The sequence below is a fragment of the Trichoplusia ni genome, chromosome 1 (assembly GCF_003590095.1).
Source record: "Trichoplusia ni isolate ovarian cell line Hi5 chromosome 1, tn1, whole genome shotgun sequence".
Lineage (NCBI taxonomy): Eukaryota > Metazoa > Arthropoda > Insecta > Lepidoptera > Noctuidae > Trichoplusia > Trichoplusia ni.
This window is the reverse complement of record NC_039478.1, coordinates 20,542,371-20,556,830: the sequence shown is the minus strand read 5'-3', so window position 1 is coordinate 20,556,830 and position 14,460 is coordinate 20,542,371. Positions and strand designations below refer to the sequence as shown.

Below are 14,460 nucleotides of genomic sequence, written 5' to 3'. Positions count from 1 at the left end.
AGGGTTGAGTATCACTCATCATATTCAGGTGATTCAACATTAGATCTATTTTGAAAAGGATTCAAGTAAAATAGCATTGGTGTCTGAAATGGCTGTCTTTGTGCATGTGAATTGTATGTTTGTGAAACACCCCGCGACACAGGGAATAAATTCCTAGGTGCGGGAGAAAAAAAAAAGATTCTTAATTACTCACTAGCCTTATTACCTCCAAATTACAATTCTTAGTCAAAAATAACGATCTGTTTACTCAACTGGTCAAACAGACATCTGGCTTCTATTTTGAATATCGCATATATGCAATAAAATCACCAAGAAACTGAAAAACTGTTCTAAAGGAAGAAATTACACTTCGTTTGCGAATTATGGTGTGCAGAAATACATTTTATACTTATAGTAGGCCTAGCCTAGGTTTAAAAATCTTTTTATGACGGACGATCGATTACAAAATAAATATCTGTTTAATTCTAACTTGGTAATTTTTAGTGATAAAAAAAGTTGTAATATCTGACTAGTAATTTAAAAATCAAATCACCCTTTCTTTTATAGCACTAATGACGAGGAAACAAAATTTATATCTACTGTTTTTTTAATTTAATGAAGGATCCTTCAATTCTTTAGACTTTTCTTCCAAAACAACCCCTATTAAATCAAAATTAATTATTACGTTTACCAAGACAGCCTTAGAACGAATACTGAGGTTACCCCACTTATTTTTAATTTGCCCTCAAACCTTTTACTTATTTTCAATTTGATCAGATCTTTTATAAATAGGAGCAAGAAAGGGATCTTCACTTAATTAAATTTGGTTCAAGATTAAAATGTTATTTATAATAGAATTAAATTAAAGTTAAACAAGCCGATTTGTTAAAAGGTATTTCAACTAATAAGGTTAAATAAAGATTTATATGAAATCGGAGGCTAAACTAAAACTGTACAAGTTGATCGGTTACATGTTAAGCTTCACTTGTTAGCAACTATGTCATCACAAGTTCCAATAATTTTAGAAGGCACGCTAAATTATGGGCCCCCGATGATATTTAAAAATAATGTATGTCTATGGTAGTTGATACACGTATTTAGAAGCTAGAAAGTCTGACAAGAAGTCTTACTAATGGGCGGGGGTCAGATAGGCATCCGCTCTTTGTAAAACACTGTTACTTATCTTATCTGCATCAAATTAGACTAGAATTCGAATCTAATAAAGTTGGGAAAAGGCTTGGCTGATAGTTATTGATGGGCAATTGCAGCCAGGTAAAGAAACTCCGAAAACATGGTGATATTCAAACGCCAGCTAACACTTCCCTAGTTAGAATAGAATAGAATATTTATTTAATGTTGTTACAGGTATAACAAAAAAATAACAGGTGGTAGTGTACATAAAAAGGGATCTCCGTAACATACCCAAAGGGTGTACATTATTGGTATAGGTGCAATCACAATGACTTAACAAATTAAATAAAAGTACTTAACTAAAATAAAAATCACTAATAAACACAATAAAGGAACAAATTTTTTTAGAAACAATAGTAAAATTATCTCCTTAATAACATTTCTCTGTTAAAAAATCGTTAATGCTATAATAACATTTACTAACTAGGTATATTTTGAGCCTTTTTTTGAATAAGTGAGCCTAGCTTGATGGGCTGTGTTTCCCGGATTTAAAAAAATAGTTCAGTAGCTTTAGAAACACCCTCTACAACCTCACAAGGTTTGCCCCTGACTTTGGTAACGATAAGCATCGCGATAAAATACAAAAAGTTTGTATTTAGACTAGAAAACAAAAGAACTTGAACGGCGAAAATCTCCGAAAAACTTGTAAAACACCAATGTAGTGGAACTCGCTGAACATTTATGGTTGTTCGTAAATCTGAATTTGTTCATCGATGTTTGTTACTGGCCATCACGTTAGAAATTGGCGTAACATTTAGGTCCTTTTTGAGAAAATTACTTTTTGGTCGACTAAACTACTAACTACTACAGCATATAAAACAATCAAGTAAAGGAATAGAAACCGACATCTTAAGCAATTATGGAAGCATTAAATTGAATAGATTAAATGGCGTTATTTGTATAAAATAATAGTAAGTTAAAGTTACTTTTTGTGTTTTTTGGTGGCAGGAGACCTTGAAAAGAAAATTTGAAAAAACATGTTAAAAAATTGGAAAACTGGTAGCAGTTAATTATTGGTACTGGAAGCAAGAAATCATTTAATTTTCTCTTATTTCTGTCAATTCATAATTTTTGTCCGAAATTTTTGAACCCTATATTAGGTTTCCAAATAAATTGAAGATAGCTACAGCATAAATAATAAAGTCACAAAGTATTTTAAATTAATGCAAAAAATTATGAATGTCCTACCACAATTTAATAATATGTGTCCCATCAAAATTAAATAACAACAATAACTATTAAAACTTACCATATCATCATAAAAAGGCATTAAGATCGTTAGTATCTTCTTGATATGATAATAGCATAGTGTCCAGTTCACCTCTACCCCACCACAAAGAGGCTGTCCCGGCAATTCACCATCACCACCTATCTTGACGAATTACCATTACACTTCAACAAAATACCACCACCACTCAACTTCCACAAACTTTAAACGAAAAAAAAACGAACTAAAAACCCAAATTATAACAAAATTTAAATTCCGAAAATTAAAATATTTATTGCTGTTTTTGAAATAAATCACTTGTAAAATTATATCACTTTAAATTAATATTATGTTTTATATTATCTGAGGAAAAGTTTCGTAATATCGGAGCACTGAAAAGGCGTGCTGTCGCTTCGGCGGCTAAACGTGAACTGAAACGGGCGCGCGATCCTGAAAATCATCTGTGGCAGTATCATTTATTCCGTTGCCTGAATACTGTTTGGATTTTTTGTATATTTTTTTTTATATTCTGCGTCATGTAGTCTTTTACGAATGATAAATTTCAAATGAAACGCTGCAGTTATTATTTTTGACAGTAGATTTTGTTTTGAAATATTAGAGTTATAAATTTTATTTGCATTGTTGATTTATGAACGCAGTTCTGTTAAGTGTTTTTTTATTTAGTATTTGTTTGTTTTCTGAATTGTATTTTTGGAATGGCATTTATATTTGCAGGTTTAGTGAAAGTATTATTATTATCTTTTACCTTTTAATAGCTGTTCTTTGAAGTGGTTATTCTTGGTATATTTAGATACCTTTTCGTTCTTTATGCGTGATTTAAAAGCGGTATAATAGATTCATTTTAGAAGGTGTTTCATTGAAGTTTGAGCGATGCTATCTTTTGGAAAATGGATTCCGTCTATATTTAAATAGATTGAATTTTTAAAAGAAATCAATATAATATAATTGTTCTTATCAGAGTGGAATATCCCCCAGCTGGGTAAACCTTACTAAACTCTTTCCATTTGTTACTCTCTTGAACTGGGAGTGACGAAAAAAAGCATTATAAAAAAGAAATGTTGAAACTCCCATACTATAATGGATAAGATGATAAGATAATGAAAGATATCACTCTTTATTTGTCAGATTATATCTGTAGTAAGTAAAAAGATTAGGAGGAAAGATGTTACGCCGTTACGGGTTAGTAATGTTTTAGTGTTTTTTTTATGGTAGGGAAAGTTGAGAGAAAGTTCAGTAAAAACATATATATTTTTTTAGCTTGAGACATAGAATATTGTTCTTTTATACAACTACCTGACTTAGCGCCGATTTTTCAATCGCCGGATAACTTTTATTCGACGAATATGTTTGAAGTTTTGACAGCTTTTGTATAGAAAATATGTCAAACGGCCATTATTTATTCCTTAGATAAAACTTAGATAAAGACAAATCGGGCCTAAGACATGTAATCCATGTGTCGCTGGCGGTTATATGTGTAACACCTAATAAGTAGTTATAATCACTTTTAAAAATACTGTAATTCGGGTTGTATTGCAACTGATAATATAATTTTATTCTTATGTGCATGTTTTTAATTTGATGCTAAGTGAAAAGGTTTTTTTGATCCTGCTTTTAGTGTTTGTCACACTATTGTTCATATAGTTGCCAGCTTTTCTTTACATTAATTCCAAAACGTGTGCTATCCACCACATTAGTAGCAATACACCCTAAATAACGGTGCCTAGTATCTGATCCTGTTTAACTTTATAAAATATTACAGCCTAGAAATCGATATTAGATATTTTGTTATTTGATCCTATCTTTACGGCCATCATATATCCAGATAAAGTCTAGGCCATCAGTCTAGATATTGGCTGCTACATTCCGAAATAGTACTAAAGTAATGAAAAAATGGTAAAAATATTCAGCGGATAAGATCTTATTTTGAGAAGAGCTTATTTTAAGAGGTCTATGTATAACTGAATAATATTTTCTGTATAAAGAAATAGATTATTAAGTTTGCGAGTGTTAGTTTATTATTTTGTTGCTTAACGCCTAGGCCAATTATAGATATATATATTTTCGATGATTAAAAGACGAAAATCGCCGTATGAAATTGAATCTTCATGATGGCTTCATAAACATGAAAAAATGCATCTAGACTCAGAACAAGCATTTGTGGATCACACAAAAGCTTGTCCTTCGCGGGGATCGAACCCGCGACACGTTAGCGTGGTGACCTCAATCACTCGGCTGTGCGTTAAGTCTATTTTTAGTTAGTTATGGAGGTAAAAGAAACCTTATAAAACTAAAAAAAAATAGAACAAAAAAATCTCAGTAGCTTTATGAAAAATGAAAAAAATATTGCAGCATCTGGTTTTTTAATTGAGGAAAAATTAAAATGTTTATGTTAAGTCAGTATCCGTCATGACCGAAGGGGACGGTGCGGTGTAGCGTTCGATGCTCGCTTTATGAAATAAATTAAACAAATGAGGGTGAACCTTTTTGGAACACCCTGTGTCGCTAAATAGGTGTGCCCATAATTTTCTGGTCTATCACAAATACGAGTACATTCGTTTTTGGTTTTGGTATGCGGCGTGGCGAATAAGGTGCGACATTCATAGAACAATGATGTAAAGTGGTCTTCAGCCGGATACTAATAAAAAATTTAAAAAATATTGTAAAAAATTAAAATTACCATGTACTTGTCTTTACCTCTTTTGTGGTGAGAAATAAACGATTTATTTAATTATTGCTTCGATTGCTGAAAGTAAATCATCATTTATAATCTTTTTATAATATTGTTACGGACAGTTTGTCACTGATCGTGCTATTCATTTAAACTTTCTTGTACATACGGCGGACTTAATGCCACAAGGTATTATCTACCAGTCAAATTTTGGGTCAAATGGAAGGAGCTAGCATAAAATAAAATTCATTTATTTGTGGAATGACCAAATTATTCTAATTTTGAAGCGTTAACTGAATTGCAACAACAGTAATTAGTCATCACACGTGACGAGAATGCAATTAAAACAAAAAAAAAATGTAAATTTCTTTGTCGTTTTGCTCTGTTTTCTTAACGAATTGGCTGACATAAATAGAAATTAATATAGTCTGCGTGTACTTTACTTTTAGTCCATAAAACATTTTTTCCAACAAAAACTAAGGTTTTACATTAAGCTGTAGGAGAACCTCTTGCAGTTTTATCCAAAACTCGAAACTCACAAAACCACACAAAGACCAATTAAACCTGACAAAGGTCGGTGCCTGTACCAAAGACACTTAACACACGACTGTCGCAACTGTTAAAGCGAGACAGCAATACCGCTTGAATATCGGCATCTTACTCCCACACTAAGAACAGTCTTGTTTCAAAAGTTCATATTGTAGATGGGGGAGGTTTTTGTCCAAATGTTTTATTTTGAAACCCAAAGTAGCAGCCATGATTGCTACTGAGCTCTCGTATTACAGTTTCATTCAAAGAATTTCATATTCTGTGAGCCTAAATTCATACTGGGGCTTACGGCTGTACCTTTTGAATTAAATTGGAATTTTCAAGGTTTTTAGTAAGAATTAGACATTACGTTTAGACTAAGTTTTATTTCCAGAATTAAACGATATTTGTAATGTTGTGGGGATAACTGCTTAATGTTTTTTTTTAGCGTTTAGTAACATTCCCAAAATATATTTAAAAGATTATTTCTGCGGCTCTGTTGTCTGTCCATGTGTCTGTTTTGTTCCAACAGTCGTTTACCAGGCTGTACAATAGGAACCATGCTTGCCACCTATAAAGCGAAATCGAGGGTAATTAACGGATGGTATGGTTATGAATTTATAGGTGCTCTTTTTTGCAGATTCATGTTTTTTTCGCCTATTCGTCCACAGACCTCAGTATTTGGAATTGGACTAGCACTTGACCAGTTTCTAAAATAATAAAATTACATGCAAAATCACATTCAGTCTTAAAATATATTTTAAATTCTGTCATTATAATTACTAAACTTTAAATGGCCCACTGTTGGGCACAGGCTCTTTTCTAGCCTATATACTTGTATCAAAACTGAAGTAACTTTTGATGTCCTCATACCAAACCTGTTAGAAAACTTTTCTGTTCAACTCTGTTTTTTGGCACTTGAATATTGCCAAAAATAAAACAAAAGTTTCTGAACTTATTGAAAAACATCTTGGTCACACTTAACTTTTCTTTTAATACGTTTAATTTTTCGCGTTACTTATATATCAAGCTGCCTACAGATATTTTATTTTTGTTTCTTTTAAGATTGTTTTACATTTTAGATTTCCGAGACTGAAGGTTGACATCGTGGAAGCGAGATACCGCTACGTTCAGTAGAGTGCTGTCTCGTTTCCTTAAAGCCAACATTAAATCTAAAAAACCTCATAGTAAATGCAATGTAAAAATAGTATTTTGTTTCACAATTTGAACTAAAATCTTTTACAAACTATATCGATATCGAATATTTTTTTAAATTGCATTTTAAATTTATTCAAATCTCACAAATACCTATTTTTTTTATCATGAACGTGTTCTAGTCATTGGATACATGAACTGGACTACTTTTGTAAGACGACTAAAAAATCATCTTGTATTAAGGCCCTTATAATTATATAAAAAGTCAATAATCAAATACCGTAATAGCTAGACCGTTATTTTTTGTTTTTAATATTTTGATAGTTGACCAGTTTTTTTTGAAATTTTTATTTTAGCATATTTTTACGGAACCTTCAGTTTTGCCAGTACATTCTCACTGTTTTTTCGTTACTTGTATTCTTGTGATATATGAAGAGATGTGTGTAGGATGACCAGTGACGATGGCTCTTTCTATTTGATGTCTTCCAACTATCTTTTTTTCCTCCTACGCACAGTTTTCCCTCATTACAGAACAATGTTTGTCATACGGCGTACAGAATTCTTGACAAATACCAAACGAACTTAGTCTTTGTATTGTACAGTTGGTAAATTCTTCATATATTGGAATTGGAATTTGAGGAAATATCATTGAATCGTGCATACGGTATATTTGACGGCTTTGTAAAGTATAGAAAGGGTCCACTTCTAAAGTTCTAGATTGCTAAAAAATATACGCTAGCCAGATTAATAAATAGTTACAACAAAAATATCGACCAAATTTGTGTCGCTTATCCCAAAAATAAATCAAATTCAAAAGCTTCGAATTGTACGAAGTACTTATGATAAAATACTAAAAAAGATCCAAAAGGTCTTTCAAAAGGTGTTGGATGATCTAATTTCCTTTTTCCGAATCTGCTCCGAACAACATTACAACTTTAACAAACAATCTTAGGAACCAAAGCTAAAACTAATTCTAAACTGAAAGCTACCAACTTCTGATTACATTTTCAATGCAAAACTGAGGAACAATATGTGTGAACTCAGATTTGTCCTTTTGAACTGAAAACTAAAACTGTTATGTCTATACAGTAATTTAATCTGGTTCGAATTGTTAAAATATTGTTATGTGTCAAGATATAATACAACCACATTCAGGGAAGACAGTGGTTATCAGCCGCATGGATCGACCATTCGCAGGTTAAGCAATCTTGACGTGGTCGTTTCATGGATGGTGAGCATCAGCGATATAACGAGTTCCTCCGTGATTCCCGGTGTAATTGTTGGTCCCGGCTGTTATTTATACATTTTTGTCAATTGTCACGGGTAATCAGGAGCGAGAATTTTTGCCATTTCGTCAAAAAAACAATACCCATATTCGGTGGTACTGAATTCTGAACCCAAACCAATTAGGAACTAAGCGGTACGTTATCTTAAGCTTATAATTGCTTAGGATAACGTACCGCTTGTTAAAATCTCGCTTATCTTCAAAGACTCAGTGAGGGCCTGGACAGTGAATACAAAACTTTAAATATATACATAATTCTGAAACGACATTCCTTTTCGACAAATGTCGTCTGACTTGTCAGTTCAGTACCGCTTGGCTTAATCTGTCTACCCTGATGTATCAAATATATTATTATCTATTTACCCGCTTGAACCTACTAGTTTTTGGGTTCAGAAACAAAAGGATAATAACGGGATTCTATTGTAAATACTCTTTGGTCTCTCCGTAAACCTATCAATAGAGCCTCATGAATTGTGATAGCAATTCACGTGAAACAATCAGTTTCAAATTCAAAATCAAAAGTTTTTATTTCAAAAAGCGTAAACGTTAAAATGATGACTTTATTTGCTCGGATACAAAGTGGTACTGGCATACAAAGTCTTATGGAGAAGAAGAGGCACGAACCGGCTCTTTTTAAAAATAGATATACATAAGTATTATTAACATAATGTTAATATAATAATTAAAATTAAGAGTTCTCGATTTCAATCACTCAATCAATATATTTGGATCACTCAAATGCGTGTCCTCTACGTAACGAAAATATTCTATCAAAATGTAATCCCATTGTTCGTTGCCACTTCATCCAAGAAGTTCTTATCAGGGAATCTGTTAAGTCCAAAACTCCGTTAGTTACTTGTTCCTAAAGTTGACTCGAAGATAACAGAGACTTATCTCTTAAGCCTTTCGCTTGTCTGGATAACTTTAACATAATACGGACAAACTTTTGTACTGAAATCAATTTTTAATTATAAATTAAAAAGCCTTAGTTTCGCTATTCTTGAGTTTTTGGAAGTTTTGATATATATTAGCTGATGCCCGCGGGCTCGCTTCATCCCACAAAACATAAAATCAGGATTAAAATCCTATGTGTTAATCCTGGTTATAAACTATTTATGTACAAAGTTTCGTCTAAAACCGTTCCGTGGTTTTTGCGTGAAAAAGTAACAAACATCCATACATCCATTCGCTTATCTTATATTTGAAGGTTTGTAGGATTGAGATTAAAACGGTATAAACAATTAACAGTTTGAAGTGGGAATATGATAGGTAGGTACTGAAAACCCTGTCTTATTTTCTTTAACCGTAGAGTTGTTTTTCTCCTTTCACAAATATTGTGGCTTATATCTCTGTATACTTATTCTTCTGCCGTCACAAAAACTAGTTCATTTCTTCCACCTATTCTTTCATCCATACTTTTATCACTTCCCCTATAAATAGATGTGAGTAATACTGTAATATCTTACCCTCTGCCGACCCTAGGAAGTGGGGCGTTAAGATAAGTATGTTCACACAATGCTGAATGGGGACCAATTAATGTGCCCATTAGGTGACAATGGGGACATTCACACAGTGAAAAGACACCTTACACCCTAAATGTCATATCGGTTCGTGAGTAGGTGTCATATTGACTATCGTTACACGAAGTATCGAGGGTTTGTGACGTAGATATATGGACTTAATGAACTGTTGTTCTGTTCTGACATTTTAGGGCAATCATGGACTTTTATGAGGTTTAATGGGTACATGGTTTTCTGCAGTACATCGTCAGGTAAGCCTTTTTCCAACTATATTCGGGTCGGCTTCCAGTTTATCTGGATGCAGCTTACCACCAATCTATACTAATATTATAAAGCTGAAGAGTTTGTTTGTTTGAACGTGCTAATCTCAGGAACTACTGGTTCGAATTGAAAAAATCTTTTTGTGTTGAATAGACCATTTATCAAGGAAGGCTACAGGCTATATAACATAATAATAACACGCTGCGACTAATAGGAGCGAAGATACAATGGAAAATGTGGAAAAAACGGGGAAAATTAAGAGGACTTCCGTTTTTCCAAAGGGCTTCCGTTGCGTGCTCTGCAAAAACGGTTCAAAATCTTCTAACCACGTGGACGAAGTCGCGCGCAACAGCTAGTGTTTTATAAGGAGCGGCTGTCTATCTGACCTCCTCAACCCAGTTACTTGTGAAACACAATACGTCTTAGTTATACTGGTGGTCGGTGTTTCTACTTCTAACTACCCATAGCCTCCTGCCAATTATAAAAGCACGGAGGAACTCGTTACGACATAGAACCCATCGACGGACCGACCTTACCAAGCTAAGCTTAAACTGTGATCGATCAAGTTCTTATGGAATACATAAATTAACTTCACAACTTGAAAAGTGAAATTGAAAAACAATAATTTAAATTCTCACAAATCTAGTGAAACCAACTTGCTTGGCGACAGTAATTAAATATTTCCAACTTACCGTTTCATAAAGTGGCTTGTAATGCAATTAAAAATTTTCGCTTGTTACCTACGCGTTTAAAATTAATTTTGGCTACAATATTTAAACGATTTCATTCTTAATAATGTTCAAACGTATTATAAGGTAAAATTGTGTTTTAATTGATTTTAAATTTTAATTAAGTCTTAAATTACTTTTTGGGTCCTCTCTTGGGTATCTACTAAAACTTCTAAAAAATAAAGTCATTTTTTTTGTAGGAGCTTGACTTCAAACTAGATTGCCAAGGGTTGCAACCATGAGCAGTCAAGGTGGTACGCGCTAAGTATTGGTCTGCAAACATAGCCTGTGAGATATCCCACTTCTGGGCAAAGGCCCCCCATTTTTTCTCCCAAACCTCGTTTTTCTTTTACTAGCTGTTGCCCGCGACTTCGTCCACGTGGTTAGGAAATATAAGTTATGATTTATACCTACCCTGTTTTTTCCACATTTTCCATTTTATCTTCGCTCCTATTAGTCGCAGCGTGATGGTATATATTCCGGTATGGTTCCGGTATTCTGGTATGGTTCCTGAGATTAACGCGTTCAAAAAAACAAACAAACTTTATATGTTAGTATAGAAGTATAGATAACTTTAAACACGTGTTACTGTTTTAATGGACGAGCTTACATTTATTTATATTACGACATTTACAAGTGATACCATGAATACTATTCGGAAGAAAAAACTATAAGATTTCAATACTATAGTAATTAAAATCTACTCACCTTCTCAACTCATGATTACTTCAAGAAACGTGTATCTTTACCTCCACGAAATACTTCATCGTGGGCCGTTATGGTCTTAACACAAACAAAAATCATGCTCTGGTACAAAAATAGGCGCAACATTTTAGTTCACAGTAATTTGTGCACAAAAATAGTATCACTTCGATTTTATTGAACTCATGATGTTGATCTAAACATTGGCTTCAACTAATAAATCCTAGAAAAATAAAATTGAGTAATGATGGTCTTTATAGATTATTTAAGAAATATCTGTCGTATGAAAAAGGCATTGGCGAGTCACCAAATGAAATTCCTTATTGTTTATACTAGATTGCAATTAAATTTGGCGTGACGTCATCCCTTGCTATAATTCCTGCCACGCAGTTAAGTCACCAATCCCTACCATGTAAAGCACTTAAACCTTTTTGTTTACATTTTGTATAATATGTAACAGATGGACAATTTTTATACCCGGTCCACACACCTATGAACGGCCAATGTTGGAGCCAACTTTGTGATTGCGATATGTTAATTTATACCCAAAACAAATAAATATAAATTACACCAAAATCACCGGCCTGTCGACGCATTCTAAACGGAAGCGTGTGTTTGCTGTTTTTGTATTCTCAAGGAAAAACGTGGGGAAAAATCCCACGTTTGTTGATGTTAAACCAATGAAACTTGAACTCCGGAGTGGAATATAAACTTTGGTATGAAGGTTATTTCTGTGTAGTTATTAACATGTTTGAGAGTATTTTGTATTTACAACCAACGTTTTTAGGGATATTGTTAGGTGGTTTGATTAAAAACACATGACCTAGAAAACTTAAAGTTGTTCAGTCTTCTTTTCTTAAGATTTTTGACATCTCATAACAAAAAGGTGCTCAACTACGGGATAATACTTTGGGGAAATTCCACTGACGTGAACAAAGCATTCGTAGCGCAAAAAAAGTGCATCAGAGCCATATGTGGTGAACCACCCTGGATATCTTGCAAACCCATATTTAAAAAGTTAAAATTGCTTACACTACCTTGTATGTACATATTTGAAATTGCAAAGTTTGTCAAGTTAAATCGCCATATCTTTAAAACGGCGAGTGATATATTTCCAAGAAACACCAGAAATCCAGACAGAATTGTACTGCCGAGAATCCCTAAAACTCAACTGTATAAAAATAATTGTTTGGCTATTAGTGGCTTTATATATAATAAGATACCTAGAGAAATAAAAGAACTTCCATATAAATTATTCATAAAAAATCTAAAAGGATGGTTGATAGAAAAATCTTTTTATTCTGTATCCGAATTCTTGGAAAGGCCATTATAGTACTTTAATTATGAATGTTGTGTAGTAGTATTATCATCAATTCTGTGTAAATAAATTTGACATAATAATGTAATAATATTTAAGTTGAAAGTAATATCTATAATTTTAATGTAAAACTTAGAAAAAATGGATGGCAACAATGATGGCAATATTTTAACACTTTTCTTGTAAAGTCAATAATTTATAATGTTTGCATGCCCTATAAAGGCAGAATATTATGTACTGTTCAACCTAAAAATTTAACATCTTATGTATGCACTATATTCTTGCAAATAAAATGAATTTGAATTTGAATTTGAAAAAGTAAACTATCCCACATAAATGTGTCAAATTGACAGAACTAGAATATGAGAAGAAGCCTAGTCAGACCAAGGGCTACAATATAGTATTATGATTTGTCAATGTGATAAACACATTACAGACGACCGTTGAACTCGGCAGCAGCGGCACACATTTAGATCTCACTTCTCTTGTCGTTGAAGTTAACAATCAAGGCGTATAATCGTCGTCATATTGAACTTGGCTCTTATTTTACAATTATTTTTTATTAGATATTGAAGTTAACTATGAGGTACCTTTACCCAGCTAAGAAATTTAATTCCTGTATTGCAGGAGCTCGACAAATATACAGAACGTTCAGACATGAAACAAGCACATGTTGATCATGCAAATTTATGTACGCAGCATGGAGGGACCCCGGAACACGTCGTGCACAGCAGTAATTGGCGTAGTGACATCAACTACTCACCTATCTGTGTAATAAATTCAGCTAATTACCATACGTTCGCACGAGCGACGTACATCTATATTTTGTTTTGTGTAAAAATGTGCCGACCATTTTCGGAGACGATGGATAGAGGCACTAAGTTCCCTCACTTTCATAGACCAATGGCATGTGTAATCTTACACGATCATATCCCGACCTAAATTTTGGGCATGCTTCCCGAAAGAAGGAATTTGAGATATTTGCATCTAAAACTCGTACCGATAGCCAAGTGATACGTCACTACCCCAAACCCACTATGAGCGAAGTGTGGCGGGTTCAATCTCAGCGTAGGTCAAACATTTTGTAATCTACGTAATTTTTGCATGTGAGTTGAATGCTTGTGAAACCCTACGCGCTACAAAAATTAAATTCGTTAGACCCACATCTTCGAATTAACGGTTTTTCGAGGTACTCTATCGATAAAGTAAAATCAAACATTAAAACAAATCCTTTTTTTTCGTATATTTTATCCGAATACATTATTTTAACGCAGCTACTTAAATTAAAATTCAACTTTACTTAGACTCAGCCAACTTTGAAATAATGCACGCATTAGGGTTCAAAGGTCATTGAATCGGAGTTTTTTTATCAATTTCTGTGTACCACTTACAAAATTAAACGTTTTCTGGGAAACTGGATGACTTTAAAAGAAGCTTTTAAGCCTGTTTAGAATTTGAAGTATGAACTAATCAAATAATTTTACAACAAGAATTAAGATTTTAATTTTTTTTTCAAGATTTTTTTTTGAAAAACTTTGAATTTGTTATTTGATTTCAAATGAATAAAAGTAAAATAATCATGAAAACAAAATAAATAATTGTTATTCGATTAAAGAGACATCCAGATGTGAACTAAAATTAGAGACCAAACTGAAATGAAAATAGAAGCCGTTATAGTTCACCAGTCGCACTCGCGAAGCTTAGAGCTCAAAACAGAATCATGTGTATGACAAATGAATGTGTACAGTACGTGGCACTGTCAAATTTATTTGTCACTTACGAAACCTCAATCTTTATTTTTAGTATTGGAAATACATCATCTGTGAAAATTCCAACGTCCTAACAATTATTGTTTAAGAGAAATCCTTTTGACGGACGGATAGTGGAGTCTCAGTAC

General features: G+C 33.1%; 1 protein-coding gene across 2 annotated transcripts in view; it reads right to left on the bottom strand.

Annotated features, from left to right (window-relative positions):
* The window catches only part of LOC113498768 (neuropeptide F receptor), a 68,557-nt gene extending 65,906 nt beyond the window's left edge, over nucleotides 1-2,651 (bottom strand). For both annotated transcript variants that reach the window (XM_026878914.1, XM_026878921.1), the window contains exon 1: nucleotides 2,420-2,651. In XM_026878914.1, coding sequence (XP_026734715.1) covers nucleotides 2,420-2,440 — 21 coding nt within the window. In that variant the 5' untranslated portion in view covers nucleotides 2,441-2,651. The remainder of the gene's footprint in view (nucleotides 1-2,419) is intronic.
* Between the last annotated feature and the right edge of the window lie 11,809 nt (nucleotides 2,652-14,460).